The sequence below is a fragment of the Heliconius melpomene genome, chromosome 15 (genome assembly GCF_056956725.1).
Source record: "Heliconius melpomene rosina isolate 202511_hmr_F chromosome 15, ASM5695672v1, whole genome shotgun sequence".
Lineage (NCBI taxonomy): Eukaryota > Metazoa > Arthropoda > Insecta > Lepidoptera > Nymphalidae > Heliconius > Heliconius melpomene.
The window spans coordinates 2,555,659-2,570,742 of record NC_140403.1 but is presented as its reverse complement, the minus strand read 5'-3'; the positions used below and the strand labels follow the sequence as shown (position 1 = coordinate 2,570,742).

The 15,084-nt window shown below is 34.6% G+C and overlaps 1 protein-coding gene across 3 annotated transcripts in view; it reads left to right on the top strand.

The window, feature by feature from the left end:
* Positions 1-15,084, top strand: part of LOC146531292 (homeobox protein unc-4-like) — a 33,162-nt gene that overhangs the window by 16,681 nt on the left and 1,397 nt on the right. For all 3 annotated transcript variants that reach the window (XM_085198706.1, XM_085198705.1, XM_085198704.1), the window contains exons 2-3: positions 5,207-5,379; positions 14,906-15,045. In XM_085198706.1, coding sequence (XP_085054832.1) covers positions 5,207-5,379; positions 14,906-15,045 — 313 coding nt within the window. The remainder of the gene's footprint in view (positions 1-5,206; positions 5,380-14,905; positions 15,046-15,084) is intronic.

Sequence of the window (15,084 nt, the reverse complement as noted above, 5' to 3'; positions counted from 1 at the left end):
CTTTAATTTTGACGTGAACATAAAAACACTTTTTTTTTTCATCCTACAAAATTACGGCAACGGTAAAGTAACCTTAAAGTTTAAACTACACGTTACACCCACACGGACGTCGGTAATTGATTCTCGGTATACGAAATTATGAAGACATGATTCGATTTCGTTGTATATTTTAAGAATTCATAAAGTGGGGCTTAACACGTATGTATTTGCGATTTTATTTATCTTTTGAAAGGAGCACTCCTTAATGTTTTTTTTTGGTACTTGTAATTCTTTTTATTACACAATACAGTAAAGAAGAAAAAGAAAAATGTCAAATAATTCCACTCTATTTTTATTAACTTTTTATAATATCTAAGAAATGCTTATAATTTTGCACCTTTGCAGAAAATTTATACAAAAAAATAAAAGAGATCCTAAACCTTAAGGTGTAAGCATATTTACAGAATTATCGATCAAGAAACTTTGAATATTGTTTGTTGTTTTGATATTACTATAACTTTATAGTAGGAGCGAGCATTTTTTTAAAATTGGCTTCATCTTACTACGTAGGTAATAATAGTTTAAATTGATAGATCTACGTCTCTATTATTTGTCTTAGACATTTTTAGCTGTTAATTCTATATAGTACATCCAAAATCTATATAGTAATCTAAAATCATTACAGATATATCAAGTATCACAATCTCGTGGCGCGTAGGCACAAGCGTGTAAACGAAACAGGTTGTGGGTTCGATCTCCAGTTGAGAAAACGAAATATTTAATATTTTTAATTCTTAGCTCTGGTGTCGAGGCAAAGTGCAGCATCCTTGACTTCCACCTCTAAATACGCAGAATATTGGCAAGGAGGATCGTGACACTAGGTTCCCCCTCCCTGCTATCTCTAAGTTGCCTTGTTACAATTCCAATATGAACCTCACCTGTAATTTAAACTGCATAAAGGTTAGTCCACTTTAGGATTCAGATAATTTGATAGATATCTACTGAAACATTAATTATATTTCACAGAAATATCAAACTGAATGCTTAGGTTTATTGCTGTAATTAGAGTAAACGGTTAAAATACTTTATGAATATAATTGAATTGAGTAATTCTTAAATGTTTTGGTACTAACAAAAAAAATAACGTTATAGAAAAATTAGTTTGTTATTGAGGCCGTCGTAGCGCAGCGGCACAAGAGTGTGCCTGTAACGCGACGGTTGTGGGTTCGATCTCCACTCGTTCGCGCACTCAACACGCAAGTCCTCCAGAATTCGACAGAAAGTGGGGAAAGTGGAGTGCCTTAACACTAGGTTCCCTCTGCCTACCCTGCTGTGTGCGGGGTACAGCGTGAAGATGATAAAAAAAGAAAAAATATTTAATATAGTTTAATAATTTACTTCAGCTAATTAATAAACAAAAAGTATTTATAAATTCAATCTATGCTATTAAGTATTATAAAAGTGAAGAGTTTGTTTGCTTGAACACACTAATCTCAACAACTACTGGTTCAAATTGTTTTTTTTATGCTAGCCAATCATTTAGTCAGTCAGTCATACTCAATTATCTTTACCAGACTATACCGGCGAAGCCGCCCACAAAAACTAGTATGAAATAAAATAAACGCTATAAAATAAACTAGATTTCACTTTTCCATTCTCATACCAAATACATGATAACCACTCTACATTCTCGTAAGCTCGAAAATACTCTTAGCGACATAACGACCTAATATTTTTATTTTATTCATAGAAAAGATCAATATCGCAATCCAATGGTTTCTCGTAAGACTTTGTAAGTGGTGGTATTATATTGATAGTAAAACGTATCACTGGGATCCTCTTTGTATTGCTTAAAATATGTTATTTAGTAAATACTAGCGGCTCGCTCGCGGTTTCACCCGCGTGAACTATGTTATTATTAATTTCTGTCTCCAAGACTACGTCCTAGTGACGTCTATGCAAAATTTGAGACTCCTAGCATTTGTAGTAACGAAGTTTCATACAAACTTTCGACCCCAAAAACAACCCCTTAGGAGTCGAATATTGCAAATTCCCGTCTTAGCGAGCACCTACGTCCTATAAGTAGCTCTTATGCAAAATTTAAGATTCCTAGCACTTGTAGTTTCTGAGATTTCGTGTTGAGTGAGTGACATTTCGATTTTATATATATAGATATTAGTGAATATTCTTAATGGAAGAAGATTTTGTGACGTTAACCTTAATTTTAGCTTACTACGCTATGGGTGAGACCCAGTGAGAAAATATTCCGTTCTCATTTTTTCGCGTGTCGAACAGCGATGACGTAAAATGTTAAAAATACTTTTTTCTTTTTGTTAATTATTCGCTGTATTGACATATAGCTGTTTAGATAGAAAAAACATTAGAAACAGAAAATTCTGCTATTTATAACATTATGCCTCTAACTCGAGTCAAAAGCGCGTAAATACGAGTGTCTTGACTCTATATTCTCCCTACACTGTTATAAGCAAAAAGTAAAAAAAAAACAAACCACATTAAGTAGCAATCGCCAATATATTTTCAACTGAAGGAAGTAAATATTGATTATATTCTTAAGTCAATTTCAATTCAATAATTCGCTTCTATTATAGAAACAGTAAAAAGGGGAAATAATTTATCTTTTATTATATCTGGCTATTGTTTGATATGAATTTATTGCTTATTTGACGTGATGCTATCTTTACGAGCGCTGCGTGATGACGATATTTTCTGTTATATTATAGATCTAGTGTTACGCTGCTTTACGTTACATTCTATTTGATATTTTTATATAAATGTCCAATTATTCTTTCTTTTATTTAAAAAAAAAAATTAGATTCACGCTTTATCACACAGCAAGGTAGGCAGAGGGAACCTAGTGTTAAAACAGTCGGTTCCCCAGTTTTCGCTTAATTCTGAAAACATTGCGTGTTGAGTGGCGGAACACAACGCAGCCTCGACACAAGAGCCAAGAAATGGAAATATAAATTTTAGCAAATATTCAATTTCTTCATAGTATATAGCGTTTTCTTTGTAGTGCTTCCCAAACTTACCCAAAAAGACTTCCAAAACATTATTAATAAACTACCCACTAATTACACAAACAATATACCCGTCACACACCAAAACAATCGCTATCTCCGCCATTATTTATAGCGAAACAGCTAACAAAGTAGAATTATTAACTGTACGAATTTATTAACCGAGTTATACAACCCTCAAAATAGATACTTAGTGGGACTCCCCCCTCCTCCCCATTAAAACATTGAACCAGACTAAATTAAAGCGCGCCAAAACTGTTCTCTTCGGGCCCAAGGCGGTCGTTTGTTTTAATACAATAAGTGTAGTCGTCTCTTTCATTCCCCTCATTAGCTATATAAGCCTGTCCCTCTCTCACACATCTAAATTAGCTTTCCTCTAAGGCGACTATATGACTCATTGATCGTCTTGGCAAGTAACACGCACGGTGATTTGCCAGCAAGGATTATATTTTTTTAGGTAGAGAGAACCTAGAGCTAAGGCACTCCGTTTTTCATGTTTCCGTCCAATTCTAAGCGTCGTGAATGGCGAAACTCAACGCCGCGCTTTGCTTTTATAAGGAATAACAAACTGAAATTATTGTTCTCTCTAATTGGCTACCTTCCTGAAGTATTAAAAAAAAGAGATAATAAATTAAAAGCAACAATATAACGTATTCAGTGTAACAGAAGCGTGTTCCTCTTAATCACTTGTAATTTATTTAGATTTAAAGACAGAGCTGGTAATTTACGTCTGTCCCTTTCCAACCCCCGTGTAAACGTTGTGGCGTCTCCCTCGCGGGACCATTTTTAATTAAAATGGCCGGGAAAATTAGAAATTATATTCTATTTTCTGAAACTTGTTCTAACGCTTTGTTGGAGATTATCTGTTTTTTATGAGCCCCAGGCCGCGGCTTTATTTTAACGGCGCAAGGATTGTCCAAATGGACTAGCTTGAAACCTCTTTATTATTATGTCTTTTCATTTCAATCCTGCGTTCGCGATGATTGGAAACATTTAAGGCTATATCGCGCTAACTTCTTTATGCCTTTCAATGGAGGTGTGCACTTTATATTAAATACTCTAATAGTTTTACTTTTATAGGATAAATGGTTTTATTTTATATTTTTGTATTGTTTTATTATAAGAAATACAATTTATTCAGACGCGACGGTAGCGGGTTTGATCCCCATTCGAAGAAATTAGTTATTATATATTAATATTTTTCTTTCTTCGCTCTGGTAACAAGGCAAATCACGGCGTTGAGTTCCGTCACTCAACACGAAATGACTCGAAAATTCGGTCGGGCGCGGACGGAATTTTTTAACATGTTCCCTCTCCTTACCCTTCTATATACGGGATACAGCGTGAACCTGAGAAATAAACACTGATTTAAAATTTGAACTTTAGCCTTGTTTTCGAAGGGTTGACCTTCCTATGCAATTGTATAAATTTTATATGAGATGATTCGTATCATCATGTCATACTCGATGATACTTGCTTCAATAATAGATCAGTTAGCCTTAAATTGCTATAATTTGGTTTATAACACTATTATTTACGTACATACAAGAGGGAACCTGGGAACTTAATCTTAAGATACTCCGTTACCAAGACATTTTCGTTCTTCACTTTCCGCCAAATTCTGGAGGCACTATGTATTGAGGGGCGGAACTGAACGCTACACTGCCTCGACACCAGAGACAAGTAAAGAAAATATTAAACATTTAATTTTCTCGAGTGGGAATTGAACCCGCAACCTGTCGCCACGACAGGCTACGTTGCATAAAATAAACATTAAGTAACTGTGTTGGCTCCAGCATGGAGTAATGGTAGAGCTCGTGCCATGCCTTGTAATTCGCCACACTCGTGCTTACCACGTCTTGGCTATAATGTACGGTGAACATACAGAAAGACAACAGCATCTTGTACTGTTATTGTTTTTTATATGAGTTTTGTAGGCTAGTATAAGGTGGAAATTTTATATATAAATTATAACTTGGAATTATGATTTTAAAATGTATTTTTTTTGTTTATACATTTTTATATATTTTATATATTTTTATATTAAGTTTTATTTCAGTGGATAAGCTTCATTTTAGTATTCTTCGCCCTAGTATCGAAGCAAAACGCGGCGTTTAGTTCCGCCACTAAACATACAATGCCTCGAAAATAACAAAACAAAACTAATGAAAATTATATCATTGTTCTAGGTGGAATCGGCGATGACGACGGCGACAGTGGCAAACGACGACGTTCACGAACTAATTTCAATTCCTGGCAGCTGGAGGAGTTAGAGCGGGCATTCTTAGCATCTCATTACCCTGATGTGTTTATGAGGGAGGCTCTGGCGATGAGGTTGGATCTGAAGGAAAGCAGAGTAGCGGTTAGTACTTTTTAATATTGTGCTTATATATCCTATCCTATCCTATATCTTATAAAACAAAGTCGCTTTTCGTGTCTGTCTGTTGTTTCTAACTCTTCTTCTTCTAAACCACCCAACGGATTTTGATGCGGTTTTCACCATTAGGTCGAGTATTTTTCGTAGAAGGTTTATATATAGTTTATTATTTGTACATTCTATTGTAAATTAACATAAATACGATAAATGTGTATAAAGTCCTACCCGTTGGGACACTTTCCGCATGCGCTGCTTTAATGGTAAGTACTACATGAATATAATGTACTGGAGTATTGTTCCTCTTAATAAGATCTACAAAAAAGTCCGCGCCAGCATATTCGTATCTTTTAAAAATAACGTGTAGTGATCATATTTCTGTCTAAAAATAATAATTTCAATATATTTTTTATTGTGAGCGATATTTTTCCATAATGGTATTAATCCTTATCCTTTAAAATACTTTATTAAATTTCTACGTTAAACGAAGATAAAATTTTCTTTTTACAATATTTCGAAATTGCGAATAGTTGTACAGAAAAATGCATTTAATTGTTGACACATCCCGCCGTTGACACATCAGCTGTATGTTATTCAAGTTTCACTTATCCCTTACTCTCAGCATATAAATAAGTATATTAGTTACGTTGGCCATTTAATGTAGACCAAAACTGTCTTTTACTGTTTTTCATTTTAATAAGTACTTTAGAAGTTGTTACAATATAAAAAAATCCTTGCTGCGGAACGGCTCGCCACTCGCCATGTGTCCGCCGCGCCCGCCTAGCTTACAAGCATCGGTGGTTCAGTGGTAGAATGCTCGCCTGCCACGAGGGCGGCCCAGGTTCGATTCCCGGCCAATGCATTCTATTTAATTTTCCTCACAGGCAGCCACGTAGTGCTTGCTTTTCATCAGGGACAGAATACCCTCTTCAGCATTAACCACAAGCTCGGAAAAAAACCCCGCCTGTCTCTATAGCAACGAAGATTTAGATGCGTTTGCACGTATTGGATAATTGGAGTTGAATGTATTATTTCAGCGCGATATATTTGGTTTCCTATTTTTTGTAGTAGTTATTAGTAGGTAGGTTTTTGTTTATAATTTCTTCCGTTTAAAAGTAGTCATTTAACTATCTAAAAATAGTCATTTATATATATTTTAATAAGTACTTGAAAAGATTAGTAGCAAAGATTTAAAATTACGGTACCTACTAAAAAAATCCTTGCTGTGTAAAGCAATTGGAAAATCCTTATTGAAACTACGAAAATGCGGGTTGCATTAGGGTTTAATTAATTTTCACATTATCTTAATTGCTTTGCAAACATACATTATATGAATAATCCAGTAGGAAAAGCGGGCGAAGCCGCAAGAGGGTCGCTAGTGTACTCATATGATGATTTGGCGGAATGTGAGGAACGGAGTGTTTCAACTTTAGGTTCCGTCTGTCTACCGTCGTATAGCGTGACACTACAAAAAACATGTATGTTCTATCGGCTTCTATAATAAAAATTTTTTGTAGTCTTAAAAGACATAGGAAGATCTTAACAGCTTTTGTCTGATATATAAATTATACTTTTCGGAATTCCATAAATGTTTCCTATTTTATGAGGCAAAAACACGAATGAGATATTCTATTACTTCCTTTTTGAAGTATGTAACTTTAATTTAATGATAATTGGCGGTACCCAATGCGTACTGTGGTGCTAACTCTACCAAGAGTAGGTAAATCCCGATTATGTATAAATATTCTTAAGTATAGTATTTGGATGCAGAACGACGAAGAAGTTCGTGTAACACGAACTATCTTGAAAATTGGATGGAAAATAGAACATAGAGTACAGGCAGTAGTAGGTTCTCCCGGTCTATCCTGCTTGCTATATGCGAGATACAGTGTGGACCTACAAAAAAAACAACTCAACACAATGGCAATACTATACCAATTACATCATAAGTGTGAAAAAAATAAATAAAAAAAAAAACAAAACACACAACTAACTATTAAAAAGCAGTATTTAACTATTCACAACTGTGTCTAAAATTAAAGTTAACTATACAATAGTTAAAGATAACTTTACGACGCGACTAAAGCTGGTTATTAAATATTTTTAGTCTGTGACGAAAGTGGCAGTTGTCAGGGTTTACGCTTGACATCTTCATTCGTTTCACACCTAGGGCTTGTGTTTACGATGAAAATGAAAATTACAATATGGTGGCTGGGTTTATTTTTAGATTTATAGTTTGTTGCCCAGTTTAGAATATGATAAATATGATTACTTATACATCATCGTCGTACTGCAGCGGCACAAAGGTGCGACGGTAGTGGGTTCGATCCCCACTCGAGGAAGTGAAATATTTATTTACGTTTATATTTCCATTTCTTCGCTCTGGCGTCGAGGCAAAGCGCGGCGTTGAGTTCTGCCGCTCAACACGCCAAAGCCTCCAGAATTCGGTGGAAAGTGAGGAACGTAGTGTCTTAACACTAGGTTCCCACTGCCTACCCTGCTATGTGCAAAATACAGCTTGAAGCTAAAAAAATAATATTTATACAATATAAATTCCCCAAAAAAATTCTACCAAATTTTTATTCATATTCCAATTTAACAGTTCACTGAAGGGATCAATCTAAACGTTAGAAAGTCATATCGATTTAAGGTACCCTTTTTTGCGACAGTTGCAGGGAACCTTTGTAATAAAAAAAAATAAGATACAATTTTTTAACATATGGTTAACTAGAAACCTAGTGTTAAGACACGCCGTTCCCATTAAGATATTTCCCGTTGAATGGGGAATTTTCACGCCGCGTTTAGCTTCTTTACCAGAACGAAGGAATGAAAATATTAAATATCTCTAAGTGGAAATCGAACTCACAACCGTCGCGTTTCTAGTAGCAGGCTTGTGCCTCTACTCCACCACGACCTCAATGGATATTCTTATATAACTAATATTAAAATCTTAATTAAAAGACAAAATTAACGCATCTATGTCGAGTTTCGATTTACCTAGATGTATTGTTAAAATATATACGCCCAAATTATACATAATTAATTAGGTAAATCTATCACAAATAGTAATATACGCTATTGGACCAAATTATCATATAATTTATCTGTCTGTCTTTATATAGTAAATACATTTATATTAGTTAAGAAGGCAAAAAAATCGCCTAAACCTCCAAAAATGGTTCGATGAAAACAAAAATGTTTTCTTTGAAAGATATTAATTAAGTCTTTAGTTATTGTTAGTTTAAACCCATTTTAAAATATATTGTATCAAATAATATTTTTAAAATGTTTTTCCGCTGATTGAGAAAGGTTAGCTTAAAGGGTAGCTTTTGACTATATATAAATGTTTTGTATGGGTTCAATCTCAACTCAGAGGAAGGAATTATTCCATATACCTTTTCCCCACTCTGGTAAGCCAAGTAAGGCGTTGAATTCCGCTATTCAACACACAGTAATTCAAATTCGAACTGAAAGCGAAACACGATGTGTAGAAGACTAAGCATGAAACCAAAAAAAAAAGATTTATTATACCTACTCCCTTCCACAAAAAATAGGGAAAAATAGACAAGAGGGAAATATAGATTCGCAAAATTGGTCGCCTTTAATCTTTTTCCCTTTGAAATACCTACTATTGATAAAATTGCTTCGGCAACGCATACAAGCCTTAGTTCCGTTCAATATAAATGAAGGGCTACTTTACCCAGAATACCGTATAAGCGGCCTTCAGGGACAAGGTTTTTACCTCGGCCTCTTCGAGTGGGATTGTAGACGAATTTCATATTATCCTTTAAATGTTTGAGTTGTAAAGATTTTAATGTAGTTTCTATTTTATATCACCACACAGCAGGGTAGGCAGAGGGAACCCAGTGTCTAGTGTTAAGACATTCCGTTCCCCAATTTTCCCCAAATTTAGTACCTTTGCACATTGAGTGGCACAACACAATGCCGGGCTTTGCCTCGAAAACAAATCGAAGAAAATTGAAATAAATATTAGATTAAGAATTTTCATTTTGCTATTTTTGAATAAGTACCAAATGAATAACTTAAAATCTCGACATTTTACGTTTACCTAAACAAATCTATCTATAATATACAATATCCAAGTTATTCAAACGGTCAAAACATTACTAAACAAGCAAATTTCCCGAGAGGGCCTCGCTCAAATCTATTTCTATAATCAGTACTAACATCGATTGTATCCAAAGACAGACTACCTCCTCCTAATAGTTGGTATAAATCAAAAGATTGCCATCGGCGGCACCCCTGGGACGCGAGCGAGACGGCAAGATTGAATAGCATAGATTTAAATGGTCGGGTCAGATAAGGATAGCTATATATCGCGAGCTACGGCCCCCGGCGCGGTGCAGGGACGTCACAATTCGATTACAGCTCAATAAAGTTTAAGTGAGTTGTTTTCGTCTGTAAAGTAGATTTTTTTTTGGTCTTTGATTCCTCTATTTCCCTCTTCGTGTTGGCGGTGACATTTTGAATGGGGTTCAGTGGAAATGGGCTTTCTTATTTTGTTAAAGTTTTCTTTATTTCCTTTTTATAAGCTGCAATTTTTATTGTATTACAATGAAATATATACTTTTGAATGATATTAGTTTATTATATTAGTAAAATTTCTAAGTATTTACAACTAAATGTAGCCGTCCACGACTTTCCTCCCCACATTTCAACAAAATAACGGTCTAACACCACAAAAGGGGTCTCGAAACCGTTAAAAGCCCATTCTTTACCAAAAATAGCAAATTCTAATCTAATTTTATCCCCGCAAACTTGCGGAAAGGGCGCGCCGGTATGCGAGGAAGTATCGACTTCATTTTAAAATTCATAGCATAAAATTTACATTTATATGCCAATTTCATTCCCTAACTGAGGCGGTACGCACACATCAGTATTCCGCATACATCCGCGAGGGCCTAAAGTAAAAAGAAAAAGAGAAAAGTAAAAGAAAAATAAGATAGAAAATCACGTTACAACCTCAGCTTGGCTGACAAGAAAAGGAAAAAACGTGGTTTAAATATGGCACACTAAATGGAACGCTTAGGCGACAAAATGTGGATAGAATATAAAATTTAAGGAGGTCTCTTCATCCTTATCCCTCATCCTTGCTTGGAAGCTCTTTCTCTCTTTCTTGCGTATCTTACGTGACGCCGCCACCGCCCTAGGCTTAGTAAAGATAGACATGAGATCTCAGGGTTTGATGGTGAAGTGGAAAATATTCTGTGTTTATATCATTTTATACGATAAACAAGATCGATTTAGGAAATAATTTAGTGCAATTATAATTACGATAAATAAATAATTTTAATTGTTTTAGTAATTTCAAAAATGCGGGAATACTTTTTGAGGCTGAAAGTAATATAAAGAATTATTCTTCCACTTTCCACTGAAATATATAGTTTTGTTATTGATAATTCATATGAAACTTAAATTAATTTTAAATTATTAAATATAATATATTTTTTAATATTTTCGTTTTTTGGTACAGGCAAAGCATGGCGTTGAGTTTTTTCTTTCAAAATTTGAAAACCTTTAAAAACAACCAAATCTATAAATAACATAACATAACCAACAACACAAAACCCAATAAAAAAATAACAATTATTTTCATAATAAGGGAAATCCCCAAAAAATTACATCACAAAATCGCAACGTGACGAAATTATACGCATCAAGAGAAGACATTTTCATTGCTCCAACCGCGAGATGGGGAAAAGGGGACTTCCCCCAAAACACAACAGATACAAGTAAATGTATCGATACTCTTATTTACAAGTTGGGGTGAAACCGCCAATTGGAGACAATACGATTTCCACGTATGTCGTACGGATGATGGTAGTGGGTTCTATAAGTAGGTGGTACTCTGGGGACGCTTTCACGATTGGGCTGCTGCGTGATTGTGCGATTTCTTTCTTATTTGCTGACGGTATAAGTAATATATATGTTTGTTTAACAGCTTATTTACATGAAACATGTATGTTTTTGTAAAATATATAATAATGTTGGTGTTAAAGACTATATTTTAAGTTAGTATGCTGCTTTCCGCTGATTAAGAGAAATGTTTCATAATAATAGAGTTAGTCGTGGCTTATGGGCACAAGTATGCGAAATAGACGTGATAGGTTGTGGGTTTAGTTCCTACTCGAGGAAATAAAACGTTTAATATTTTCTATTCCTCGCACTGGTAATGAGGCAAAGCGCTGCGTTAAGTTCCGCCACACAACAAGCAGTGCCACAGAATTTGGCGAAAAATGGGGAACGGAGTTTCTGTCTGATTAGGTTCCAGGATCCCACTGTCCATCTTGCTATGTACGGGATACTACGTAACGCTAAAAAAAATTATAGATACTGTACATAAGATAGCAAAACTAAGAGCTAATTGAGCGGATGAACGTTTGTTCTAACGCAAAAACTTCTGAACGGATTTAGATAACAAATAGGTACAATTTATACATAATTTAACAATTTGCTTAAGCGGACGAAGCCACGGTGTCTCTAGTAATTATATATAGGTAGTCTAAAGAAGAGTTTGGGGGGGAGCACCCGTTGGGAGGAGGAGGAGGTGGTCATTATCGGAAACGAGCGAACCCATTACCGCCGACCGTTCGGATTCTATTCCGTAATCAATGTATTTCGATTAGGTCCCGACTTCGAGGTTAATTAAAAAGTTACCTTATATACCTATGTGCTACGTGCTGCTATTAATTCTTGTACGGGTTCGATAATTCAGTATGTATTTGTGTTACCTACATAATAAATAGAAACTTTTTTTTTATTGATTGTAGATTGTGATTAAAATGTCGTTTTTTTTTGGAAATCAAATGATGTCCATAAAAGACAAGCGAGGAAGTGAAGTATTTTAATGTCTTCTCCCCGGTACCAAGGCATAATGCGGCGTTGAGTTCCGCCATTTAACACGAAATGCTTCCAGAATTCGACGAGAAATGCGAAACGAAGTGTTTTAACACTAAGTTCCCCCTCCATACTCTGCTGAGTGCGGGAAACATCGTGAAGCAAAGGAAAAAAGAGATTTTTTTCTAACCAATTCAACAGAGCTTAACTCTTAATAGCGGCTATACTTTATTAAAAATATTACAATTATACAAAATTACTACTAATTAATTCTTAATAAAGAAAAATGTAAATTATATTAAATTTAAGATTTTATGCCTGATAAACAAAACAATGCCATAAAAATATATAAAATACGATAAGAAAAACAATAATTTAATTTATATAATATAATTATTTTTCCTATACATAATTGACTTCTAATTATTTTAAAAAGTAATATCGAGTTATTCGATTTATTCCATTGTTAATTCGCTAGGGCTATTGTTTTGAACAGTGTGTAATGTTAATGGATCCTGGAGCGTGACTACTCGTGGAAGAAAACGTACCGTATATATATTTATTATTTAATAAATTAAATATATATTATATATTAAATATATAAATTACTAAGGCCAGTCGTGGCGCACACTTGTGCCCACAAATGTGCCTGTAAAAACGACTGGTTGTGGGTTCGATCCCCATCCGAAGAAATGAAATATTTATTTAAATTAATTATTTCATTTCTTTGCTCTGTTGTCGAGGTTGGGCGCGGTGGTTCCCTCTGCCTACTCTGCTATGTGCGGAATACAGCGTAAGCTGATTATTTAGTCAAGTGAGATATGCAATAATATATTTTTTATTTTAGCTTCACGCTGTATCCCGCACACACTAGGCTAGACAGAGGGCACCTGGTGTTAAAACACTCCGTTCCCCACATTTTTCTGTTGACAGTAAACTTTTCTATGATATATAAGCTCATAATTTGAATTTGAAACAATTTTCGTGTAAAATTATCGACAAAATTCAACTGTAAATTTTAACCTAATGTAAATGTTAACCTTTTCCTTCGTAAAAAATTTTTTTTTTTTGATTATTTCTTTTTGGACCGTAAATTTAATTTTTAATTGTTAATTAGCAACATATAAAGCATGTTTCATTTATAAGTGGAAACGTTAAAGTTTCCACTTATAAATGAAACATGGAGTGAATGTTTCATTTATAAGTGGAAACTTTATTGGCAGGTGGAATATGGATATGTATTATACTACAAAGTATTGTAAATGCTGTTTGTTTCCCAATTTAAAATAAATAAAAAATAAATAAATAAATTATAATTGACTTGTCAGACTTTGAGTGCCGAGAACATGAGTAATTTAATGTAATTTCCCCCAACTAGGAATCGAACGCACGCTACACTCATGAACCACGGTAGCCTCAAGATATGATACATATTTATTTTATTAAATTATAACACCAAGCCCTTCGAGCATCATTAACTTGTGTTCGGGCTTAGAGGCGGCTTGGTCGTAAAGTCCACCGTTTGTCATCCAACCTCCAATACGTTTACAGCAAATTAGTTTTTTTGTCAGTTTATTATGAAAGCGCTTAATTCTACAGCATATGTTAATATAATATTTTTATATCTAAATTTTCTAACTTTTATACTATTTGTTACGTTGTTATGTTCTTTAGAGGCCAGATATGGCGCAGGAGTACTAGAGGGTGACTGTAAGCACGACAGGTTCTGGAATCGAACCCTAATTAGAGGAAATTAAATGTTTTATATTTTTATTTCTTCGCTCTGGTGTCGAGGCTAGTGCGGCGTAGAGTTGTGCCACTCAACACGCGATGATCTTCAGATATTTGGGAAAATGAGGAACGGAGTGTCTTCTTCTTCTTCTGATATTAGGTTTCCTCTGCCTATCCTGCTACATGCAGGAAAAAAGTATTAATTTTTTCATATAACTCCTAATAAATGAAGACTACTTGTGTATTCATAACTGACAAAGACCTGACATTGCATATGCCGACATCATTATTGAACAAAGCACGTTTTACTGCAGAACAATATATTCAATAAATTATTACAATTAATATCTAAAGGAAGAGTGAGATCAATTTGTAACTGTAAAAAAAATCAGATTCACGCTGTATCCCGCATATAGCAGGCTAGGCAGAGGGGGTTTAGTGTTAAGACACTCCGCTTCCCACTTTCCGTCGATTTCTGGCATGTTGAGGGGAATTCGGAATTTAACGCAATTTCGGCATCGACGCCAGAGCGAAGAAGAAATAAAAAAATATTAAATATTTATATTTCTCAAGTGGAAATCAAACCCACAACCTGTCGCGTTTACACGTTTGTGGTACACCACGTCTGGCCTCATAAAAAAAATAAAAATCTATAAATATCCCTAATGATGTTCTTATATGAACATAAATTATACTATTGACCTTTAATATTCTTTAATATTTTTTTACAATATTATAAGAGGATTAAGTTACACTGTAGGTACTAAAGGGTTAAATGCTAATTAAGTTTTATTGTTGCAACATTACATGTTTTTTCTTTAGTAATTGTCTGTATTTCTTAATAAAAATTAATTGTCATTTAGATATCTAAATGGTGCATATAATAATCGTATTTTAGACTTATTTATTCTTATTTTGCCAACAGGTATGGTTTCAAAACCGCCGCGCAAAGTGGCGTAAAAAGGAGCACACAAAGAAAGGTCCTGGGCGACCAGCTCACAACGCTCACCCACAGTCCTGCTCTGGAGAACCAATACCTCCTCATGAGCTGAGGGCACGCGAGAGGTGAGGAGATTACAGGACAAACCGATTTCGGTTTTTTAT